The 26,697-nt window shown below is 37.9% G+C and overlaps 1 protein-coding gene across 1 annotated transcript in view; it reads right to left on the bottom strand.

The window, feature by feature from the left end:
- Nucleotides 1-26,697, bottom strand: part of Tbc1d30 (TBC1 domain family member 30) — an 83,642-nt gene that overhangs the window by 53,210 nt on the left and 3,735 nt on the right. The window contains exon 2 of the mRNA XM_076853071.1: nucleotides 25,967-26,131. Coding sequence (XP_076709186.1) covers nucleotides 25,967-26,131 — 165 coding nt within the window. The remainder of the gene's footprint in view (nucleotides 1-25,966; nucleotides 26,132-26,697) is intronic.

The raw sequence follows: 26,697 nt of genomic DNA, 5'->3' as shown, positions 1-26,697 counted from the left end.
TCATAAGACTAATAAGTGAAGTTGGGGATTTGAATTCAGGTTGATATCACTCTAAAGCCACTCTCTCTCCACTAAGTCAGTGAAATATAATCAGATTTTTTTTTTTAATCTGAGCAGGTTCAAAACATTTGGAAGTTCTGAAAATATGTTTGTTCATAGCCCTGTGTATACCAATTAACGAGACACCCCTCATTTCTGCAAATGTTCATTATATCATTTACCAACTAATACAAATAAGGTACTGGTAGAAATAACAAGTGGCTTCAACATGGTTAGCCTCATGTTGCCAGTCAAACAAGATATCCCATAATACCTGAGCAAATTAGTGAAGGTCTTGGTAAGGATTACAAAAGACTAGCTGTCCCTTCTATGGCACCCTGGCAGAGTGTGCAGATATCAATCAGGGCACACACCAGGCTTAATGGACACTCAGTGAGCTCCTTTCCACATCAACCCACCCTAAGACTTATCCAGGAGAAAGTCTGGGCCATCTTAAAGTTTCCTGAGAAACTGCAGAAATGACTTGTCTCTAAAAATAATTTGCCAAATATGCAAAAGGAAACAGGAAGCTGGATCATTAGCTGAGAAAGCAACAAACCAAAGACCCTCTCCATAGAGAGAAGATGGAAAATGATACAGTCTCTGAGTATAATCAGTCCTGAATAATTTTTGTGCCACTGTAGTGTTCCCTCTTGTGCAGGGGAGCAGCTGTCGTAATCACTGTGTCTCAGAATTAAGACATCTATTGAGATGATTCAAACCAAATTGCCCTGAGTCTTTTCAAGAGTGTTTAAAATTTCTATCACCATATTATACTCACTTAAAAAAAAAATCGTATGAACCATTTAGGATACTGAAGCTTTGACACAGTGAGTCAACACTTCAAATGTTCCCTTGCTGTTTGTCCAATGCTTGCATTAAAAATCTGGTGTCAGGGCTGCAGTTGTGGCTCAGTGGTACAGCGCTTGCCTAGCACGTGTGAGGCACTGGGTTCAATCCTCAGCACCACATAAAAATAAATAAATAAAATAAAGGTATAAAAATATAATGACATTATTTTTTAAATCTGATGTAATCAAAAAATTAAAATTAAAAATTTGTGTACAATTTGAAAATAAGCTTTAGCCAAAGAGAAAAGTCTGGAACGCCTCCATCATCCTGCCTGATCTCACCCAGATGAGCTGGAACTGCACAGAGGGATGCTATACACCTCACGTTTACGTATGGCTTACTCCTCCTCCATGGAGGGGAAATTAGGTCCAGCCAAGGATGTTGATTTACCTTCTAGGCTCTGAAGCTCTCTGACTTCCAAACAGTATAGATGATTAAGCTATAAAATAGATTAGCAGGGCCTAAAGATTACCAGGGAATTCCCAGAGGAGAACAATATTGTCGATATTATCTTTGATTCAGTTCAGGGTTAACCATTGACTTTTTGTTTTCATGCTATACTTCCCTCCTTCTTACCCTGAAACCTTCAGTAAATTGTGTCACATGCCTCATGTTGGGGGTACTCTGGAGAATGGTAGAGGAGAGAGAGGTCTGGAGTCAAATGGAAGAATGTGGAGAAAGTTGGAGCCGCAGGAACAGAGAACACAAAAAGGAAGAAGTAGGATGGCCCGCCTCAGAACACAGGTGAAACAGATCTCTCGCCACAAATCCACCAAAACAGGCTGTTGGAAGTGGTGACTGTATTTTGCTGCTGTTTGTCTCTAGTACAAGAAGTCACTTTTCATTTCTTCAAGGCCTTGAGATGGAGGGATATGGAAGGAGAGGGTACAGAGACAGCAGTATGGGTGAAGGGTCAGGGCGGAGGCTTCATGCTGAACAGAGTACAGGAAGGCTGCTGTCAGATGATCCTCCTTCGAATGATAGGAATAGCTGGAAAAGTGGAGGATAAATTTCTGATGACCAGAAAGAAGAGGGAAAAGTGATGGAGATGAAGGAAGGGAACATATTCTACCAAGAATCCCAAACCCCATGAGGCTTAGGAACAAATTGTTAGACTGGATCTGTAGCATAATTGATCCAAAACCACTAACAAGGGGAAGGGCGTGAGTCACAATTTAGAGGGAAGGAAGATAAACAGTTTTTTTTTTTTTAAAGAGAGAGAGAGAGAGAGAATTTTTTAATATTTATTTTTTAGTTTTCGGCAGACAAAACATCTTTGTTTGTATGCGGTGCTGAGGATCGAACCCAGGCCACACGCATGCCAGGCAAGCGCGCTACCGCTTGAGCCACATCCCCAGCCCAAGATAAACAGTTTTAAGTAAGAAAAACAAATCACAAGTTAAAATCTGGGGAAAATGGAACATGCCAGAAATGGATGGAGAAAAATGCTTCATGGCTGGGTTTGTGGCTCAGTGGTAGAGCATTTACCTAGCACATGTGAGGCACTAGGTTCCATTCTTAGCACCACGTGGAAATAAATAAAATAAAGGCATTGTGTCCATCTACAACTAAAAAAAAATAATATTAATGCTTCCATATGGAGACTATGAAGAATTCAAGGGGTTAAGGGTGTATTTGTATAGCATTGGATGAATAGCACAGGGTAGACTTGCCATATTGTAAAAATCAGAGTCACACCCATGTTCACAGAAGCATTATTCACAATAGCCAAAAGGTGAAAGCAAACCAATTTCCATAGACAGGGGAATGAACAAAATGTTGAATATACATTAATGAAATATTATTCCACCTTCAGAAAGAATTCAGCCTTAAAAATCCATGTTGTAGGATATTGTATTATGCTATAAAATGAATGAACCTTGAGGATATTTTATGAAAGAAAATAAGCCCATCACAAAAGAGCAAATACTGAATGGTGGTTGCCAGGGGCTGGAGAGATGGAGGCAGGGATGGGAAGTTACTGTTGAATGGGTAGACAGTTTCAGTTTTGCAAGATGAAGAGTTCTGGAGATGAATGGTAGTAGTGATTGCACAACATGATTATACTTAATGCCACTGAATTGCACACTTAAAATGCTCGTGATGGTAAATCTTCTATTATGTATATTTACCACAATTAAAAATGAGATACTTTCTTTTTTTTTTTTTAAGTCAGAGGAAAAAGCAAATCAGCAATTGGTCGTGGGAAATTTTGAATGTCTCTCTTACGGCGGTATCTTCCAAGACACAGTTCATCTTGCAGCAGACATTTCTGAGCAACTTTCCTATACGCAAGCAACATGCTAGACTGTGAGTGAGACCAGTGAGGCACAATCCAATGAGGATGTGGACAAGAACAAAGTATAGCAACGTCATGTGGCCAGGGTGACCCTGAAAGTAGTAAGCACCCAATGCAGACTGTGTGGTCAAAAGCACTTTGCAGAACAGATGACATGTCAGCTGCATCCTCAAAATAGAAGTTACCATATAGAGGTAGTAAAGGAAAAAATAACAGGCAGAGGAAGTAGCATGAGGCAAGAGAGAATGTGGTGAATTTTAAATACAGCACATAATTCATTCTGCTTGGAACAGAGTGGGAAGGAGTGATCTAAAGAAGAGAGGAAGGTGGAGAGTCACTTCCAGGCAGCAACAATGAAAACTAGTTTTCTGGACGGTGATAAGCCAGATGGGAAAAGGATGCTTTAACTCTGATCCATGATTAATTTTGTAGAAAGAACACCATGAATGGCATATTAGGGAAAGAACAAGATATGAAGTTGAGGAAAAATCTAAGACCAACTACCCATGCAGCTAACAGCACCTTTTTAAAAAAACTTTTTTGGTAGAATACACATATGATCTTAACCAATTTTATACATACAGTTCAATCGTGTTAGGTCCATTCCCACGGTTGTGCAATCATGCCTTCTCATCTTGCAAAACTGAAGCTCTACACCCATTCCTCTCTCTTTTCCAGCCCCTGGCAACCACTGTTCTACTTTCTGCTTCTGGGAACTTCTCGTAAGTGGAAACATACAGTACTTACTTATTTCACTTGGCGTAATGTCCCCAAGGTTCATCTATTATGAAGCACATATCAGAATTTCCTTCCTCTTGTTATAGCTGAATGGCACTCCATTATGTACATGTATGGTTTTGTTTCTCCATTCATCTATCCGTGGGTACTTGGGTTGCTTCCACCTTTTGGCTACTGTAAACAGAACTGCTGTGAACGCAGGTGTATAAATATTTCAGTGAGACCTGACTTTCAGTACTTTTGGGTACACACATAAGTGGAATTGCTGGAACACATGTAACCCGATTTTAATTTGTTGAGGAACCACAGATGATTTTCCATAGCAGCGGCACCATTTTACACTCCCATCCACAACACACAAGGGGTTTATTTTTTTTTCCCCACATTCTCATTAACACCCTTTATTCAAACACAGCCATCCTAACAGGTGTGAGGGTAGTTGTAGACATCTTATTCAACTTTCTGAATCTTCAATTTCTACATCTGCAAAATGAGCAAGTTGGGTTGCATGATTCCTAAGGATCTCAAATTTCATTATTCTATGAATTGAGAGGAGAATTAGAGAAATTTACTGGGGAAACTGGGTTGGATCATTTCATCCTTCTGAGGCTTATATTTCCCATCTATATTCACCATCCTGACACAGACTCTGGATATGGTTTCAAGTAAAACACAAATTGAAAGTACAAGGAGCATTAACTGAATGCAAAGTTAAAGAAAGCCACGCATGAAGAGGACATGGGTGTCACTAAGCACTGAAATGGCCAATACAGTGGAATGACTTTTACATTTCACTAATCTTCACAGAGGCAAGATTGATCCTTAGCAACAACTACAACAGAGACAACTATTTGTTGCTTGCCTTTCACTCTTCTACAGGGATAAATTTTAACTAAAAAAAAAAAATTTAATGATCAGTGTTAGTGAGCTTTTCATTGCTGTGACCAAGATACCCAACAAAAACAACTTAGAAGAGGAAAAGTTTATTTTGGGGCTCACGGGTTCAGAGGTTCATTCCATGGTTGGTCAAACCCATTTCTCTGGGCCCAAGGTGAGGCAGAACATCATGGCAGAAGGGTGAGATGGAGGAAAGCAGCTCAACTCATGGCATCCAGAATTCCAGAATGCAGAAAGAAAGTAAGGAACCAGAAACAAAATATAAACCCCAGGGGTATGCCCCCTACTTCCTCCAGCCACACCCCAAACCTACAGTTACCACCCAGTGCAGTAGTCCTTTCAAATTATTAATCCATCAAATGGACTAATCTGTTGATTAGGTTACAGCTCTCATAATTTGATCATTTCACCTCTGAACATTGCTACATTGTCTCCTTGGTTGGGGTGTACACCTCATATTCAAACCAAAACAGGCTGGGATGGCAGGCAGAAATGGTCATTCTCCCAGGAAATCAGTTACATTTTTCTAATGTAAGATTGATCTTCCCCACTTTCAAATATAGAGACTTTGGAAGAGGAAAAGTATCTTCTCAATGAGACACCCTGAAGAGGAGTCACCAGTAAATCCCTGGGGGAAATACTATTTTATATACAGGTGAATACCAACAAACAGGATGATTTACAGGGAAAAAAAAAAAAAGAAAAAAGCATCATCAAAAACAGGAACAGAGCCAGAGCCAGGATGGCATGCACCTATCAGCCCAGCTACTTCAGAGGTTGAGACAGGAGGTTGCTTCTGCCCAGGAGCTTGAGGTTTGAGACCAATCTGGCCAAAATAGTCAGACCCTGCCTCAAATAACAAGGAAGGAAGGAGAACAAAAACAGGATCGGGACTTCTGATCTCATAGCCCAACAACGTTTGCAAATTTAGCTCCTCCTCTAAAAGGGATGATAGTTATTATCACATCTTTCCAAGAGTAACAACAAAAATCTATTCATATGGAAATAGGTCAGACTGTTTAGCTCCCTAAAAGTCCCTGTCTTTCAGTAGGAGCGCTGGAGACTTGTGGGCCTTGACGTGGAATCAGACATGAGAAGCTCTTTAAGGTTCACTAAGAATCATAACCAACCAAACTCAAAGTCCACAAACCTCCCCACATTACAGGGCCTAGAGTTTGAATCCCTTCTACATTTTGTGAGCAATCTAAGGAGAATTGGAACCAAAAAAAAAAAAAAAAGATAAGACAGAAACACCAATGCAGGCTAGGAGAAACCTGCCCCAATTGTATAAAGAAAACAACTAAATAAATTATGCACCCCTTTCCTATCATGTTTTAATTACACAACTGATTCTAGAATCGGTTTGATCTGATAAATCAGAAAACTGGTGGGGAGGGGAGAAGGAGACAGCCTGCCCTCTACTGGCCACCTTGGGTAGTGGCAGCAAGATGTGAGAAGGATGTCCTTGCCATCCTTTGAACCCACCAACACACCTATCTACAGCAACTTTCATACTTGACCAAAACCTTCTGGGAGAGATCTCCGGCCAAATGGCACACTTTGGTGCCTTCATGGCATGTCCTACAACATCCCTTTTTGTGAATGGTGTTGGGAATGCCATATTGGATGGAGCAAAAAAAGCTCTAATAGACTAGGCATAGGATGTGACACACAATTGTTAAAAATTATTCTTTTCCAACATGCAATATCAAAAGTACATTTCTAAGCCAGGAGTGGTAGTGCACGCCTGTAATCCCAGTGACTCCAGAGGCTGAGGCAGGATGATTGCAAATTCAGGGCCAGCCTCAGCAACTTAGCCAGGCTCTAAGGAACTTAGTGACACCCTGTCTCAAAATAAAGAGCTGGGATATGACTCACCACCCCTTGGTTCAATCCCTAGTGTGTGTGTGGGTGTGTGGATGTGTGTGTGTATATAAATACCTATATACATACACACATACATGTACATATATATTTCTATACAGAGTCCATTACAAACATCAACTTGTTCATGCCATCATCAGAAAAAAAAAATGTTATTATGTTATCATTCAATGGCAAATAACCCATTGAAAGTAAAAATCATGGCAAAAATACCCAGAGGCTCAGAAAAACCCTCCTGCAGTTTGCAGGGGATCCAGAGTTAGATGCACATTTACCATTGAGTATGCAAAGTTTGCAAGCTATAAGGAGATATTCTACAAAGACAATATATCTAGAATTGACCTGTCTTTAATATTCTTCTTATGTGCCTGGGACATACATTTTCTAAGTCTTTTAAGGATTTCTTTTTCTTTTTTTCTGTAGTGAGGATTGAACCCAGGGACACTTAACCACTGGCCCACATCTCCAGTCCTTTTTATTTTTTTGAGACAGAGTCTCACTAAGTTGCTTAGGGCCTCACTAAATTGCTGAGACTTGCCTTGAACTTGTGATTCTCCTGATTTAGCCTCCCAAGTCACTGAGATTACAGATATGCACGACCATGCCCAGATTTCAGGGTTTATTTATAACTGAAATGATATAACCTCATTTTCCCCATGCTTATGTAAAGATTATACTGACATTATCATCAATAAATGTTTTCTGGATAATAGCCATACCCCAAATTGCATCTAGTCTATCTAGGAAGGTAGTTCATACATACTAGTGTCCTATGTTCCCTAGAAAGTTACAGTAGATTAATTCTAGGGGGTTTCCTTCAGTTCCAAAATTCTAAGATAATTCCACAAAATTCTTACATGTTTACAAACTATGATGTTCCAGTCTCAGCAGATCCCTGGTGCTCCTTCCTAATTAAGCCCTTAGCCATTTATGAAAGTGATGATTCCAAATATACACTGTTGATCTTAAGCTCTGTACCTACCTTGGCCTCTCTCACTTCCATGACCAAGTCACTTGCTTCATGTGTGCTTTCATGCAATCACATACACGCAAGGCATCTCTGATACAACCTCTTCATTTATCCACCCACCCAGCTAACCATCCACCTCCCATACATTCAATGAGCCCATCTGTAATGCTAAGCTTTATAATAAATGCTAAGAATGAATGGCATAGCCCCTTCCCTGGAAGATCTATGTCTAATGCAGGGAGGAAGTAGAAGATGCATAAACTATTACTGGAGCTCTAATAGAAGAAAGTATAGCAAATGATAGACTCTAGAAGAAGAAAGTAATTAGTTGTAACCACTGAGGGGCAGATGGGAATCTAAACCAGGAAGCCTAATTTTCATCCCATCTCATTCCCAATGAACTTCAACATGACTACAATACTCTAGCTAGATAAGTCAAATGTAATGCAGCCTCTTTCCCAGTCACTTGAATGAAGTAAAAAGCCCACTATCATTGCTTTAAAAAGGCAAAAAAAAAAAAAAAAGTCCTGTTCCCTTTCAGTCTTTGTCCTGTTTGATTTCTCTGTATAATTGTGTGTGTGTACACATGCATGTGTTCTTGAGAACTGTTCTAGAGAAGTTAAACCTGCATCTCCTTTAAACTCTACCTCTGGCCTCTGGCCTCACTCTTGACATTGCACTCTCTATTGGCTTTTTTACCTCCAGGGTTCTGTCTTCCCTACAGTTCCACATTTTCCCCTAGCAGTCCCAGTGGACTCTCCTGGGGGATCTCAGCTGCCTATACATACTGGTGCCTCCCACCACCCAGATCCTCCTCTTCCTACAATCCAATTGAATCCATTGGATTGAATCACCATTGGTGCCTTTCCTACATACCCAGGACTCCCTTCCCATCTACTCTATTGTTCTAGCGCACTGGCCTCCTCCTGATAGTCCATGTGTCCACTCACCCTCTCCAGCCTGTCCTCACTACCACCAAAATGACCTTTGAAACATGAAAATCCAATCCTGAGCTCTTATTGCTGCTGCAGGCAGAATCTCAACTCATTTCAATTTCTGCCACTTCCCTCTATCCTCTCCAGTTTTATACCCAGCAAGAGTAGATTACTAAGAGTAGTACCAACACCTGATGCTCGCTCTGCCTTTGGGCTGCTTTCTCTGCCTGGACTGCTCCTGCCCCGTGCACATGACACATTTCCACCCTTCTTTTCAGTCCCCCTCAACATTCCCTCATGCCTCACAGCCTTTGGTGTTTCCACCTTTGCTTCTCGTTCACACAGGGCGTCCATTCATACAGAATATAGATCCCCTAAACACATTTACACACCACATTCCAAACTGAATCACATAAAGGAGAAGCAATGCGGTCCTTCCCCAAAGATCTAAAAATCATAAAATCCCCAGTTACGTGTTATTTGACATCTCCACTTTAATTAGTCCCACCTGACCAATTTTATTTTAATGTGAGAAGCCCCAATAACCTTCATAAATGACTTTAAAAAAGGCAAGTAGACAAATGCTGATGGAAAACACAGCCTGAAAACCTCCCCAGTAATTACGGCATAACAGAAAAGAACGTAGCCAGGCAATGCCTTAAACACTGTATACACCTTAACTCACTCGATTCTCACGATGACCCCAAGAAGTGAGTATCATCATCACCCCCTTTCATGAGAAACTGAAATACAGAGGGATAAGGAACTGGCATGAGATTGTACAGCTAGTCAGTGGTAGACCTGGCTTCAAGCCCAGGTGAGATGGTTCCAGAGTCCCTTGATCCTGACCAATGCAGCCTTCGTGTGTCCCATCAATTCTCCAAGGGCACACCCCCAGAAGCCCAGACTCCTCTCCCTGACTTCTCCCTTATTTCTCCATTCCTGCTCTTAGAGAAGGGACCTAATGCCAGCCTGGCAGATGTGGAAAATGGTCTATTGCCCAAAAAGTGGTCCCAAAGAAAGAGGACCGAATAGAAAAGAGGAACCATAAACACAAGAGCATTTTGGACTTTGATTCCATCTTTCTGCAGCTCGTCCACAGAACAACTCTCTTCGATAATTCAACAAACTTCTCACTTTTTTTTTTCTCCTCAGTAGGAGGACCTTCAGGTAATCTAATGCTAAGTAGTTCTTAACTCTTGAGAATATAAAAATCATTTTTTACTTGCCTGAAATTCCCTTGCATCAATGACACCTCCTCCTAAGCATTTTTCCACAAATTTCATAAAAGTATATAGTTTTATCTTGAAACATTTAATGACTCATTGGCATTTCAGGCTCCAATAGTGTGTAGTTAAGACCCCTGTTTGTTAGCCAATCATATTGGAAAGGTAGATCTGAAATATTTCAGAGTGTAAACACATACTTTGTGAAAATGGGAGTTGTCCAAAAATCAATGTTAGGGCTGGGGGACATAGCTCAGCTGGTAGAGTGCTTGCTTCGCATGCCCAAGGCCCTAGGTTCAATCCCCATCACCACAAAAGAAAAAAAAAATCAATTTAAATTTTTACTGGACCACCATTACACCAAAAATCTTATTGCAAAATTTAGGTTTGCTTCCCTGCATCTTCATTTTTTCTGAAAGGTCACTAGAGATATAGCATATTTCACCTTAGCATCTAGCATGCACCCTGTGTAGAACTTCTTTGAATTTATAACTAAGTACAGATATACATTTAACAATTCAAAGTACTTTCAGTTCTGTCTTCAAAACATTCCTGAGATAAGTAGGACCAATATTATAGTCCATTTTTCAGGTAAACAGAGGCATGGAAAAATGGAATAGTAGTTGAATGTGTAGATAAGATTTTAGCGTTTGGTTTTAGAAGAAAGATAAATAGGTATGTTTTTATGCTGATCGAATGAACCAGTAGAGATGGAAAAACAGATAAAAAGTGAGAGAAAAGAAGCACAGAGATTCCTTAAATAGAAAAGAGAAGATGGATCTAATGTACCCAAGGGCTCTGGGCAATTCATCTTGAGTAACAGCAGGAACACTATCACACAAAGGTAGGAACATGAGTCATTCATTTTGATTGCTTATATTTTTTCTGCTGAAATAAAAAGTGAAATCATCAGTTATGAGGAGCAGGAATGGAATATAAAAAGCAAAAAGGGAAGTTTGAATGGGCTAGGGAAATACAATAGGATTTCTGGAAGCACCCTGGGTATCCATGAAGAGGTTGACAGTCTCATATCAGAAGACAGCATTGTTGGCGTACTATGTTTCTCCAGCCAGTCAGCTGTGTAGGTGCACACAGAATGAAGAAAGATTTGAATTTAATCAGGGCTGAAGTTTTGTCAGGGGTGAGTGACAAATATAGAGTGGGACAAATGAGTTAAGTTTTTATGCATATGAATCATGATAAAGACAACCATAAACTCTAAGCAGAGTAGCCAGGGAACCAGGCAATGGCTTTTCATTGCTGATTACTAGGTCCAATGTGCTGTACAAGATGATAGAATAGGGATTCGGAGGAATAGAAGCCATCATCCCTATCTTCAGGGAGCTGTCAATATTAGGGAATAGCTCACTAATTCCCAAACTTTTCTGCACATTAGAATAGCCCAGGAGTTTAAAAATCACCATGTTCAGATCATACTCCATGCCAACTAGATCTGAATATCTGGGAGTGGGAACCAGGCATTAGAATTTTTTAAAGATCCTCAAGTAACTCCAATAGGCAGCAAAGTTTAGGAACACTGGAAGTCTATTTCTTTGCAAAGGAGAATGGTATTTGGAGATGTAAGTAAAATTCCTAAAATTAAGCACTCTGTGTCACATAGTAAATCAATAACAAAATATAACAATCTATCTAGCATAGGAAAAATGTAGTTAATTGATTTAGAAAATAAGAGTCCATTCTTTGGGGAAAAAAAGTATTTAAGGTAATCTTGCATTCATACTTAGGATAAAAGACACTTCAAACTGTGAAATATTTATCTTGTTATGTTTCTCATTACTATATTCCCAACACATGTACTCATGTCTGGTAAATTGTAAATGCACAATAAATAATTTGTTGAATGAATAATGGTTTTGAAGCATATATCCTGAAAACACAGTTTAATGGAAATGCTTCCTTTTAAATATGATAAAATATTCCACTTTTAGAAGCATTTTCATATAACTAAATTCAAAAATAATAAAAGTACATGTTTATATATACATAAATATACATATTTTATATATATACACACATTATATATATACAAACATTAGATATACACACGCATTATATATGTATACACACATTTTATATACATATACACACACATTATATATATACACATATTTTACATATACACATTTTATTTATATACACATTATATATATACACATATATACACACACACACATTTTAAATATGTGTGTGTGTAAAGGTACTTCTAAAAAGGATTATTTCTTTCATACGAAGTCTATCCTACTTTGTATTATTTTTTGGTTTATGGGTTGTCTTTTCCTGTTGGGTGAGACACTATAGAGAACGGTTGTAAAAGCTTTAGGGAAAGAGAGTGCCCCCTGCTGGCTATAACTGAGCAAGGACACCAAGTCAGCGAGTCCTGGCTGAGTCCAACTAGCCTAGTGAGTTGCACCAATACCCCTATTTCCACGCCTCACTGTGTTCAACCAAGGCTGTGGGGCAAACCAAAATTACTTTTTTTAAGTCCCTCTACTTCTAACCTATCATGATGAGATTCATAAATATTCTTTTTTTCTAAAAATCAGTTCCCTTTTTAATGAGGTCAAAGAAACATCTCCTCTTTGTTTCAAAACCTCAGTAATCTCTCAGGACTTAGTGGTTCAAAAGCAATTATGGCATTCTCAAATGTCACACAAATCTGCAGTATATATAATGAGTTAATTATGACAAAATGGAAAAAGAACTTAGCTATAAAACACTGAAGAGTTGTTTTATTTTTTTAACTATTGCTAAAATATATTGTAAAAAAAAAAATTTAGTCAATTTTTTTCACCTAGTCATATTCTTACTGACTTACTTCAGGGTAGACCAAGCTGCTAATTATGTGTCAAAAACATACCTGAGGGTTAGAGATGTAGCTCAGAGGCAGAGTACCTGCTTTAGCATGCAAAAGGCTCTAGATTTGATCACCAGCACCACAAAACAGATTTTTAATTAAAAAACTTATAATTGTTATTAGTATTAACAAGTTTGTAATAGAATTCACAGTTCTGCAGTCAAACTGAAATCTACTTTGATCTAAGTGCCAACTTATTTTTATCTATCAAAACAAATGAGCTTATAAAAAAAAGAAATTATACACATCTGGTTAGGGCAGCAGAAGCGAGAGGGAGTGCATATAATTTTTGACCCCCGCAAAACCACACTAAAAATACAGTAAAAAGAGTTTTTTAAATTAATTAATTTATTTTTTAATCAGAACCTGCAGGGACTAGAGGAAAAGGGAGCAGAGAGAACAGCAAAGGATTTTTTTTTTCCTACATATCTGACAGATTTGAGGTTGGGTTTTTAAATTATTTCCAACTCTCCCACTCTTAAAAGCAGTGTTTGGGTAAGAGATGTAGCTCAGTGGTATGGCACTGGCCAAGCATGCCTGAAGTCCTGGGCTTAATCTCTAGATGAAAAAAAAAAAAACAAGGATCAATGAACTTTCTTGAAAGAGATCTTTTCACATATCCTCGATTTTTTTTCCCAAGGAGAAATGTTTAGAAGTAGGATGATTAAATCAGAGGATAAAGAAAAGCTATAATTCAACCAGGTGAGCCCTCAACCAAAGCATTTTTTTTCTTTTCTGTTTTTTGTCTGTTTGTTTATTTTGATACTGGAAATTGAACTCAGGGGTGCTTAACCACTGAGCCATATTCCCAGCCCTTTTTTATGTTTTATTTAGAGACAGGGTCTCACAGTTGCTTAAGGTCTTACTAAGTTGCTGAGGCCGGCTTTGAACTAGCAATCCTCCTACCTCAGCCTCCTGAGCTGCTGGGATAGCAATGGATTTTTGAAGCCAGAAAAGCATACAGATAAGCAGACATAGACTCAGCAGATCCTAGAGAACCACATCCCAAACACACTGAAGAAAGCCGAGATCCAACCTAAGTTATGACCCATGTTCCACAAAGACTCAATGACTGGCAGCCAGTTCTCCAGGAAGTTTGATAAGAAGAATGAGGAGAAAGCTGTGGAGTAGTTAGATTCCCACTTCCTCTCTTCTACTTTCAAGGCCAGGCACCCACTCCTCTTCTATCACTGCAAAAGTTTCATTTCTGTATGGGTTTAAGGAGAGTCCTTGGATAAGCAGCTGAGGACGAGTACTCTGATACCATGAGCTAGATATTTTGGATTTCCTCCATGGATTCTGGTTCATAACTCCCACGGTCCTTATTATTTCCTAATGACTAGAATAATAAAGTTAAAGTACTTTGTCCCCGATTTCTTTTGGGGGCAGGATTGAACACAGGGACACTCAACTACTGAGCCACATCCCCAGCCCTATTTGTATTTTATTTAGAGACAGGGTCTCACTGAGTTGCTTAGATCTCACTTTTTGCTGAGGCTGGCTTTGAACTCGCAATCCTCCTGCCTCAACCTCCCAAGCCACTGGGATGACAGGTGTGCACCACCACGCCCGGCTTGTTCCTGGTCTCTAAAGCAGCTTCAGAACATCTTTGGAGTGATAAAGGTCAAAGAAAATCTTTTGCTATAATGTTGAGGGACTTTGGGCCTCAGAAAGCAAAAATCTTTCTCTCTGACCTCCTGATCTTCTATCTGATCCTTTTTGTCCCCAAGGCAGCCATAAAAACTGAAAATATATTCTTCTCCCGTTACTGTTTTGGAGCTGGCAATAAAAAAAAAAAAAAATTCTGACTTACCTTGTCTGACAGTAGATCATAAGACCCCCACTTGGAAAGGGGTCCTGCCCAGCTCCTGGGAGAAACACATACTACACAGAGCCAAGAAGAATCAGGCCTTGCTGGGTCTCCCCACTCGGTTATTAGCATTTGGTCATACCCCTTTTGTCCCACTGTATTTCTACATGGTTGTTCATGCTTATATATGCAACGGAGTCTCCACTAAAAAAAGGACCCAGAGCCTCGGGATAGTTGAACACACGTAGGTTGCCAGAGGCTGGTGTGTCTGCAGAGAACAGGAGCTCCGTGCCCCTCCCCACAGCTTGCCCTCTGCATCTCTTCATCTATATCCTTCATAATATCCTTTATAATAAATTAGCAAAGAAAAGTGACTCCCTTGGGTCTATGAGCTGTTCTACTAAATTAATTAAACACAAGGAGGGGTCTGTTGGAACCCCAATTGTAGCCAATTTGTCAACAGCACACATAAAACAACCTGGGACTTGTGACTGGCATCTGAAAGCGGGAAGCAGTCTTGTGGACTGAGCTCTCAATCTGTGGGACCTGATGCTACCTACAGGGAGACAGTGTCAGAACTGAATTGAACTAGAGGACATCCAGGTGTTGCCCACTGCAGACTGACTGTTTGCTTGTTGGTGGGAAGAAATCCCTGCACCTCTTGGGGTCACAGAAGTGATCTGTGTTGTAAGTATACAGTTGGAGAAACTAAGCTTGTTTTTCTCCTCTGTGTATACAGTTCCTTACCTAAAACAGGGGACTTACTGACCATAGGCCTACTGAATGCTAAATGCAGAGGCTTCCAGTTCTTTTCACTCCACTCAGTTCCCAGAATACCAGCAGCCACACTTTTGCCCACCAGCCAGGAGATCAGAACACTCTTCCCTGGGACATCTGACCAGCTCCAGAAGGCAGACCTGAGATACTCAACTAGGGGGTTCCATCCAGATGTCCTTCAGTGGAACTCAAAGTCAATAATCCCTGCCAGGGAGCCCAGAGTTCAAGTCAGCTTTTTAGACTCCCACACTTCATATGAACAGACAGCCAGGGATGACCAGACCTCTGAGAAAAGCTTCTAAATAAAATAGCAGTTTTGAAAGTTTCTTTCCTCCTTTATATTTTAGCTCCTCCAAAATGTTCTGTTCTACTTCTACTTCTCTATTTTAGTCTCTATCACTATGCTTAAAATGATAATATATTGCACCTATGAAATAAGAATATGGTGCCACATTTTTTAAAAATTCAAATAACAATCCCCCCCAAAAGTTTTCAATATAGGACTGAAAAATAAAGTTGAGGTAATAAGTTGACACAGTGAAGCAAAAAAAAAAAAAAGATGAAAAATAAGAACATTACAGAATTAATCCAGATGTGGTGACCACCAAATAGCAGAACCCCAGAAGGAGGAAAAAGAATAGAAGAAACAGTTCACAGAAAACTACCTGATTGAAAGAACCTGTCTAGGCTAGTGAAAATGACCTACATGAGTGCAAGTAGACCTACACCAAGCAACAGGACCATGAACTCTGAGAACGAGAGAAGACTCCACAAGCTTTCAAAGGAAAAGTAAGCAGTCAAGTACAGTGGGTCAGGAATCGGAAAGGCTTCCAGCTTCCCAAGATCAACACTGGAAGTGAGAAGGCAATAAAGCAAGCCTAGAACCATCCATCAAAATGCAGCTATAATAAAGCCATTTTCATTCATGCACAGCTCCAAAAACTTTATGTCACATGGAATACAGGAAACGAGATCTGACACCGGGGTAGGGTGGGGGGGAGCTTCCACTGAAAGAGTGACGGGGGGAGCCCAGATGACAGCTGTGTACAGGACAGTGCACTGTGCTCAGGGTTCAGTTGTGTGGAAGGGAGTCAACACAAGATGTTTCCTGCCATTGGATCATCTTCTAACTCACAGGCAGAATGCCCAGCGGAGCTGGTCCAATTCTCACCTGTACAGGTTTATTTTACAATGTGCTAATGAAACCTGCTTTTCCCTCCATTCCCACAGAAGTACTTTGACCTGCTTCTAAGAGCAGGAGGAAGTGAGGCTGTGGTGAGCTTCCCAATCAAAAATAAAAAGCAAGTCACACCCCAGCCCAGCTGATTATTCAGCAGCTGGTCCACATGACAGCCTGACAGATGTCACAGGACTCGTTTATAACCTTGCCATCTGACTTCCCCAGAAAGGACTCCTGTGAATTCTCAGGGGAAGTCAACCCTAGACAGGGGCCCAGCTTTACCTTCTAGAAGCTTCTATCTAAGACAGCAACATTACCCTCTACACAACTAGTCTTGGGCTTGCTACTCAATTTTTCAGAACCAAATGTTGCTTGGGAACATACAAAACAAGTGAGGAAAGTATAAAGAAAGCAAGGAAATGGTTAACACAAACGTCGGGGAGAGATTTCACCCGGGGAACAGCACGCAGGGGCTGACTCTTCATTGTGCGATAATATCTGTTACTCAAGCTTGATAAGTAAATATCACCATACACAGGCCTCTTTATTCTTCTTTTTACTTTTTTTTTTTTTTGAACCAGGAATTTAACCCAGAAGTGCCCAATCACTGAGCCACATCCCCAGTTTTGTTTTCAGACAAGGTCTCACTAAGTTGCTGAAGCTATTTTGAACTTGAGATCCTCCTGCCTCAGCCTCCCGAGTTGCTGGGATTACAGGCGAGCATGTGTGCCACCATGCCCGGCTATTTATTCTTTTTTCTAAAGTTTTTTTTTTTTTTTAATGGATGGACACTATCCCTTTATTTTGTTTATTTTTATGTAGTACTAAGGATTGAACCTAATGCCTCACATATGCTGGGCAAGCACTCTGCCACTAAGCTACAATCCCAACACACGCCTATTTATTCTTTAAAATAAAATGCAGGGGCTGGGGTTGTGGCTTAGTGGTAGAGCGCTCGCCTACTGCATGCGAGGCGCTGGGTTCGATCCTCAGCACCACATAAAAGTAAATAAAGGTATTGTGCCAACTACAATTAAAAAAAATAGTTAAAAAAATGCATATATTAGGGCTGGGGTTGTGGCTCAGTAGCACAGCACTTGCCTCACACATGTGAGGCACTGGGTTCAGTCCTTAAAAAAATTTTAATGCATATATTAAATAATTTTCCTTATGATGATACATTATATAATAAAAGATATTTTAAAGGAACAAAAAAAAAATCTCTGTGTGTGTGTGTGTGTGTGTGTGTGTGTGCGCGCGCGCGCGCGCACTGGGAACTGAACCCAGGACTTCATACACCTTCATACACTGAGCTACACCTCTAGCCCTCTTAATATTCTTAAGGGGTGGGGTTGTGGCTCAGTGGTACAGTGCTCACCTATCTTGTGTGAGGCACTGGGTTCAATTCTCAGCACCATAAAAAAATAAAATAAAGGTCCATTGACAACTAAAAAAATGTTTTTAAAAATATTCTTGGGGCTGGGGATATGGCTTAAGTAGTAGCGTGCTCGCCTGGCATACATGAGGCACTGGGTTCAATCCTCAGCACCACATAAAAATAAAATAAAGATATTATGTCTACCTAAAGCTAAAAAATAAATATTTAAAAAATATATTCTTAAAAATCTTATGCCTACAAAGGTGAAAAGTTATATGAAATGGAAAAATTCTACATAGTTTACCAAAGCTAATATAAGAAGAAATAGAAAATATAAATCACTCTATAATTATTTTAAGAGTTACATTCATAGTTACAAATCTTTCTATAAAGAAAATTTCAGGTCCAAATATGTTTACCAGTGAATTCAATCAAATATTTGTGAAAGAGATAATACCAGTCTTACACAATCTCTTCCAGAGAATAGAAAGGCAAACTCTATAACTTTTTCTTTCTCTCAAAATCTGATAAGAACATTACAAGAATGAGAATTATAAGTCAGTCTCATTTGTGAACATACATAGATGCAAACATTATAACCAAAGAATTAGCAAACCAAACCCACCCAATTTATATATAAATAATACATCAGGACCAGGTTAGGATTTTTCCAGAAATGAAAGATTTCTTTAACATTCAACAGAATTCATAAAATTCAACATGTCATTTCAATACAGTAGATAAAATGTGATGAAATTCAGCAAATTGGACAAAAGGATGTCCTTAATTTAATAAAAGAGTTATACAGAAAACTTTCACAAGCATTGTACTAATTGGTGAAATGAAAAGAAAGCTTTCCTTCTGAGGTTGAACACAAGGAGAAAATGTCCACCATATTATCATTATTGCTATTTGATATTCTACTGAAAGCCCCAGGCAGCGCACAAGGCAAAAAAGAAAAAAAAGAAAAAAAGAAAGAAAAAAAAGAAATGAGGAACTGGGGTTGTAGCTCAGTGGTGGAGCACTTGCCTAGCACATGTGAGGCACTGGGTTTGATCCTCAGCACCACCTAAAAATAAGTAAATAAAATGAAGGTTTAAAAACCACAGTAGTCACATAAGATAAAAATACAAATTAATTTACAGAAATATTATTGGAATCAACAAAAGAAAAAGACTACCTGATACCACCAAGTCAGTATACAGAAAACTATTTGTACAAACCAGCAAAAGTAAAAAAGTGAATTTTTTAAGACTACAATTTAAAATAGTGTCAAGAAACATCAACTACTTAAGAATAAATTTAAAGACATATCTTTATAGACACTAGAAACAGAAAACTATAGAATACTAATAAAATAAAGTTTAAAATACTGTTGGAGGGATGTGCCATATTTATGGATTGAAAGATCCAACATTGTAAAGATGACAATTTTCCCCAAAGAGTCAAGAATAACCAAAACAGTCTTGAAGATGAACAAGGTGTAAGGACATATGTTTTCAGATATTAAGGCTATTATAAAATACAATATTGAAAATAAGTGTTTTATTGGCTCAGGGGAAAAACAATTTTAAAAAAAAAAAAAAAAGCAAAATAAGAACCCACAAGCAGATCCGTGCACATACAGAAACCTTTTTTACACAAAACTGACATCACAGAGTCATGTTAAAAGATGTTATCTTCAATACACAAGGCTGGGTCCCTTAAGTATCCACATGGACACATATGAAATTTGACTCCTATGTCACATCACAGAAATAAAATTTACCAGTTCTAGGGGCAGTTAGATCTCTATTTGAAAACAAAATAGGAAAGCTTCTAAGCTGGGGGTGCAGGTTAGTGGTCAAGCACCTGCTTGGCATGCTTAAGGCTCTGGGTTCAATTCCCAGCACTGCAAAACATAAAATTAAATTAAAATTAAAAAGCTTCTAGAGTTTGGGGTAAAATAAATAAAGAAAGGAAGGAAGGAAGGAAGATTTCTTAAACTTCATGGAAAATCCACCAGCTATAAATGCAGGACTGGCTATATAATTTGTGAAGCCACTTGTTCAAAAAATTGAGTGTTTCAAAACAGCAAAAGCTTTAAACCAAGTAAAAGTCAGTGCTAATGATGGGACTCCATGGAGTGCACATGGAATCTGCTCGTAAACAGCTAAGACTCATAAATGGAACAATATAGAAATTAAGAACTACTGCTCACTAAATGACACAGAGTGAAAAGGCAGACCAAAAGAAGCTGAACAAGATATTTTCAACATATATTTGACAAATATTTATATATTCAGAATATATATATTCTGAATATTTTTTTCAGAATATATATAAACATATATTTATATATTCAGAATATATAAAGAACTCCAACAAATCCATAAAATTTTTAAAAAGCAGAAAATTCTAGAGAGAAACAGGCACCTCACAAAAAATGGATATTCAAATAGTCAATAAACCATATCAGTAATCAGAAAAAAGAAAATTACACAGCCACCACACATGCAATAAAATAGTTAAAATCCAAAAGACCATTAATAGCAAACCACTCCAAATCCACATGCTCCTCTTTTTTTCTTCTATAGCACTTATCACTTTCTTATGTACATAAATAAGGAGTTATTTATTAATTCCTAGTGAGCATGGGTCCAGGAAGGTTGAGGAAAGCGAATTATGAGACTTTCTGGACCTGTGGGGGAAAAAAATCTGTTCTTCCAGGTAGGGCTGCTGAACTGGAGCAGCTGCCGGCCGTGCGGGCCTTTCGCAGCACCCAGGCAAGCACAGCTAAGAGATGAAGTCATGTTCTCCAAGATCCTGTTTGAACAGCTATACCCGATTTAACAACACCCAAAAGCACATCCCTGGACTTATACTTAAGTATGCCAATCAATTTCCTTTTTTAACTTAAATCAATTTGAATTGTTATTTCTGTATGCACGACTGAAAGAAAATTCTTCAATATTTCAATGCTACACTGAAACAAAATAGTTGACTGAAAAACAGTGCAACAGCCATTAAAAATTATGTTTATGAATAATTTATACCAATGGCATCAGTTTATGATGTGTTACATGGAAAAGGTAGGACACAGAAATGTTATGTACTATCACGACTTTGGGAAAACCGCATATTAAAAAAAACCCACTTGAATAAATATTCTAAAATATGAAGGGACTGACTTTAGAAAATGATTTCTTTCCTCTTCTTTTTATATTTATGTATGTTTGAAAGTCTCCACAAGTATATTAAATTTTAACACTTTTATTAAGATATAATTCACTTACCATAAAATTCATCCTTTTTGACTATACATATTGGTGATATTCACAAAGTAACCATCAACACTATCTAATTCCAGAAAAATTTCACCACCCCAATAAGAAATCTAGCTGGGTTGTTAAGATTGCAGGTGTATGCTTAACAACTCAAGGGGCTAAAGTAGGAGGATTCCAAGTTCCAGGCCAGCCTCAGCAAATTAGCAACTTAGGGAGGCTCTAAGCGATTTAGCAAGACCCTGTTTCAGAATAAAAAATAAAAATGGATGGATATGTAGCTCAGTGGTAAAGCAACCCTGGGTTAAATCGCCAGTACCAAAAATAAATAAATAAATAAATAAACCTATAACATTAACAGTCACTCTCCATTCCACTCTGCTCCACCCTTTCCAACCCCTAGTAGCCACTAATCTACTTTGTCTTACAGACTTGCCTACTCTGGTCATTTCAAATAGAATGTACAATATGTGGATTTATGTATCTGGCTTCTTTCACTTAGATTAATGTTTTTAAGGTTTATCCATGTTGTGACATACATTAGTACTTTCTTTATATGGCTTAGAAATATTCCATTGAATAGATATTACCACATTTTATTTACTCATTATCACTGATAGACATTTCCACTTTGGGCTCTTATGAATAATAATAATATAACATTTGTGTGCAAGTTTTTGTGGGAACATGTTTCTTCAATTCTCTTCAGTAGATATGTAGGAATAGATTATTGGTTGAGTATATTAATTTTATAATTTAAAAATACACACACACAGAAAACTGATTTTTAGTGGAAAATGTTGACTTTCTGTGCCATCAAACTCGGGGCTGCACAAATACCATTTCCTTCTACAAAGGACAAATTATTATATCAGAGAAGACAGGCACAAGAAAAGCAAAACAAAGATGGCCCTACCTGACAAGGCATGAGCCTCTGCCAGGCACTTATAATAGATAGTGAAATTTAGGATGCCAGCAAAGATACATTAATACAATGGGGTTGTAAACTGTGTAAAATTCCTGTATTTATTGGCAAAGCTAGAACAAAGACAATATTTCTGTGTATATTCACATTTTTTTTCGTGTTTTCTCTTACCATGATTTTCAAGAGCCAGCGAGATTTTATTTTTTGATTTAAAATACCATTTCACAAACTCAACCAGCATAAATTAAACATTTATTACACCAAGGCAGAAAATTGTAAAACAATGCAATGCTAATAATTAATATGATCTCCATCTACTTTCAGGAAAAACAGGTTAAGCTAACCACATAAAAATCTTAACATCAAAATTGTTCAGTATAATCCATTTAAACAAGTAAAGATAAAGTACTTATTTCATATGCAAACTGTGCTGAAGCAACACATTCTAACAAACCTGAACTCTTTATTGTGTCCTTTGCAAGTTACAAATTTCTTATAGTTCAGCAACATTCCAATAATATTATAGAGTTGATAGAGTTGTCTATCTAATTGCTAAGAAAAACTAGAAAATTCTATAACACAGTTCATGGTTAGAAAGTGTGAACTTGTGAGACATTTTTTTCTTTTTCTTTCTTTCCACATTACTTTTTTTTAATATTTATTTTTTAGTTGTAGTTGGACACAGTACACTTATTTATTTGTATGTGGTGCTGAGGATTGAACCCAGGGCCTTGCACATGTGAGGCAAGCACTCTACCGCTGAGCCACAACCTCAGCCCCTTTCCATATTACTTTTGAGACTTTACCTTCAAATTCTTTCTCACTCCCTTATTAGCTATGTGACCTTAGGCAAATTACTTCAACTTTCTGAATCTCAGTGTCCTAATAAAATGTTCATAAAGATACATGCTTTTAGCTGGGTGTGGTAGCCCAGGCCTGTAATCCCCACAGCTCCAGAGGCTGAGACGGGAGGATCATGAGTTAAACGCCAGCCTCAACAACTCAGTGAGGCACTGTCTCTAAATAAAATATAAAAAAGGGATGGGGATGTGGCTCAGTGGTTAAGTGCCCCTATGTTCAATCCCTGGCACAAAAAGAAATAAAACAACAACAAAAAAAAAAAAAAAAAAAAAAAAAAAAAAAAAAACATGCTTTTGGAGTCTCAATAAGAAAAAAAAAAAAAAGCAATAATTTGGCACAAAGCATGTATTCAATAAATAACAGCTGCTGTTGTTCTTTTAAATCTTATTTTAAATAGTAAGTTGTTTATGCCAATAATTTTCCTTATATGAATATGGGGGAGAAATGTGCTCTTCTATAAGACAAATATTGATGTTGTTTTTTTTTATGTCCACCCCAGTTTTAAAACAAAGAGATGCTAGCTACCACGAGGCGTGGCATAAGAAACCATAAAGTCTAAGCAATTATATCATTTGTGTTAGAAATAAAAATGATCTAGTCATTTTGATCATAATGTACAATTACTCCTGATTCTTGTTTCAAAATTATTATATTCTTTTTAATGTATTAATGAGAAATAACCCATTTTAATAAAAGACAATTTTATTCTGTAGCATTCTATGGTAGGGGAAAAAATCACTTTTGCAAAGAATTATAAGCATCAAATCCACATGCAGGCAGAAATGGAAATTATCTGGACTTTTGCATGTTAAATACATATAAGTTAACATAACATGTTCTATTTGAATTCATCACTGCCAATCACTACAAAATGAAAGTTCAGTTATTCAATGTATAGTCAAATCTCAGCTTTTTAGAACTCTAGTTAAATGTATTTATTATTAATTGATGTTCAGGGAAGAGGTAAAATGTGCAACTACTGGAATTAAGCATTTAGTCACAAAACATCTAACCTCTGGAGTTCTAAAATTGATAAATAACCATTTAGTCAAAATTTTAACTGGCTACATCATAGTGCAGTACCATACTATGACAATAATTTTTAATGTAGTTATTGCTCAACAAAAAACACTGTTCTATTTAATAGTCATATTACCAAGGTGAGAAGTAAGCTTTCAAGGAAGGCAGCCAGATAACCCCATATTCTCTGAAATGCAAAACCCTGGCTGAAATTGAAGAGACAAACTCTAAAATACATAGGAAGGATGCATTCATAGATTCACAAATTTGGTTGGGTACTTGTGGGCACATTTGCCATAAAAACACATAACTGCTAGTCCTTCTATCAATCAAGTAATTTAAATTCCACATGACTATTAGTCCCTAGTAACTACCAATACAGTCCACCCATTCATGACCTTGTCTAATGTTCCTCTCTATATGCTGACACCTGATCCATCTTTTCTTACACTTTACTACACACTAAAACTCCATGTATTGCTAGGCACAGTGGCTCATGCCTATAATTGGGAGGCTGAGCAAGGAGGATTATTGAAAGTTCAAGGTCAATTTGGGTAACTTCATGGGATCACATTTCAAAGTTAATTTTAAAAAAAAGGTCTGGGTATATAGCTTAGTGGTAGAACACTTGCCTAGCATGTGCGAAGTTTTGGGGTCAATCCTTAGAGGGAGGAGGAATGTAGGGGGGACATCCATACATTTACCCTTTTATGCCTTTAACTTCTGGTACAAACAACAATAGGTACACAAACACATGGTTGAAAGGAGAAAGTCAAAATCACGGTATCTTATAATAGAAGGGGAAAATAATTTTTACTTGACACTTTTGAATCAATCAGAATCCATGAAAAACTACCATATACTAATAACATGCCAATTTGTTATAGGTAGATACAGATGCATGCACACGTGCACATAACCTCCCCCGCCACCACACACATGCCCTTCTTCCTGATCCAGCTATTTCGTTAAAGTGCCTGACTCTGAGAGAAAGCCCTATTCAGTTCCAGTCTTATCGATCACATTCCCACTTAGTGTGGTCCATAGCAGCATCATTATGATAACCAAGTGGCATTCTGTTTAACACACATTAAGTGAAACCTTTATAGTTTGGGGGACAATAAACAGCAATATAATCAAAAGAGGAACAAGAAAACACAGGATTTTCTTTTAGTGATAAATATGACAATGGTATTTAAGCCATTAATTTTTTTATCTGAAACTAATCAAGCCCTAAAAATTGCTTCATTAAAAAAACATTAATTTAGAATATTTTTAAAATCTCTAGGATGTGCTATTTTGCATATAAAATGTGATAGAATAAACAAGCAAAAAAAGGCAATTTTCACATGCACCTGAAAAATCGCCACAGGCATTTTATCCAAACACACTATCAGTGCCTATATTTACCATACCTGAACATACTGTTCTGCCATGCTGCATGTTAACAAAAAAATGCAAAACAAAAACAGGGACATGTTAGCAGAGTAAAATGTAAAACTATCACATGGAATATTATAAAATTAATTCACAAGCTTTCATATCTAGTATTACTATGGATCAGATAATTCAACTATTTTTAACTCAATTAACATGCCATGAAGCTATAAGTCATAAGGGCATTACCTAAGAGACCGGTTTCATTTGTTAAAATGCTTTGTTCTTTTCAGATTTCAGAGCAAGTTGTAAGATCCTGTTACAAGAGTTTCCTTGTTTAGGTCAATTGTCTAATTCACTTATTGGAGCAATACAGAGATGAAGAGAGCAAGGACATGGCTTTTAGTTTATGTCTATTTGAAAAACAAAGATTTTTGTCATTATTTAGCATCCAGTAAAAATAACCATTGTCAAAGTGAAGCACTACCTCAAGTCTGGAATAATTAAACTAAGGTAACATTAGACATGAAGTATTCATTTGAACTGAAAAAAAAAAAAAACTGAGTTATTCATGGTTCTTGGTTCCAGGGTATGAACACCCATGCAGAATTTTTCAAAATATTCAAAAACACATGCCTATTGCCCCTCTCCAGTACTTACTTCTCTTCTGAGACACAGCCTGCAGGCAGGCAGTCACAATATCACAGTTCCTCTGTAGTTTATGCAGAAGCCTATCTTTCTGCTTCAGCTGCCGAAGTAACTTGGCCGACTGAATGCCAATTCTGTACTTGAGCTCCTGAAGGATCGTCTTCAATTCATTAGGGTCTATAAAGAAAGAAAAATAGAAAGAGAACAATAAATACCTTGAGAGGAATATAAATTTCAATGTGATACTGGTCAACAGATAAATATCTAGAACATTCATTTAAGCCAACCAATTCTAGGTTCTTCCCAAGATTACATACATGCACTCAGCTAAGACATTCCTCAAAAACCCACTTATTCATCTCCTGTTCTATTCATGAGATAAATGCTGTGAATTTAACCCTTGAGGCTACTGTAGCATATAAGCAAAGATTCTTGTTTTTAACCATTCCTGGCTCTGGTTGCTTCTGAAATCTGTCTTATTTTTTTCTCTTTTGGGGGGATGGGGTACTGGGGGTTGAACCCAAGGGTGCTTAACCATTGAATCAAATCCCCAGCCCTTCGTAAATTTTATTTAGAGACAGGGTCTCATTAAGTTGCTTGCTTAGGGCGGGGCAAGGTGGCACAGACCTGTAATCCCATTGGTTCAGGAGGCTGAGGCAGGAGGATCTCAAGTTCACCGCCTCATCAACAGTAAGGTGCTAAGCAACTCAGTGAGACCCTGTCTCTAAATAAAACACAAATAG

Source organism: Callospermophilus lateralis, chromosome 4 (assembly GCF_048772815.1).
Source record: "Callospermophilus lateralis isolate mCalLat2 chromosome 4, mCalLat2.hap1, whole genome shotgun sequence".
Taxonomy (NCBI): domain Eukaryota; kingdom Metazoa; phylum Chordata; class Mammalia; order Rodentia; family Sciuridae; genus Callospermophilus; species Callospermophilus lateralis.
Note: the sequence above shows the minus strand (reverse complement) of the source record. Positions and strands in the feature narration are given on the sequence as shown.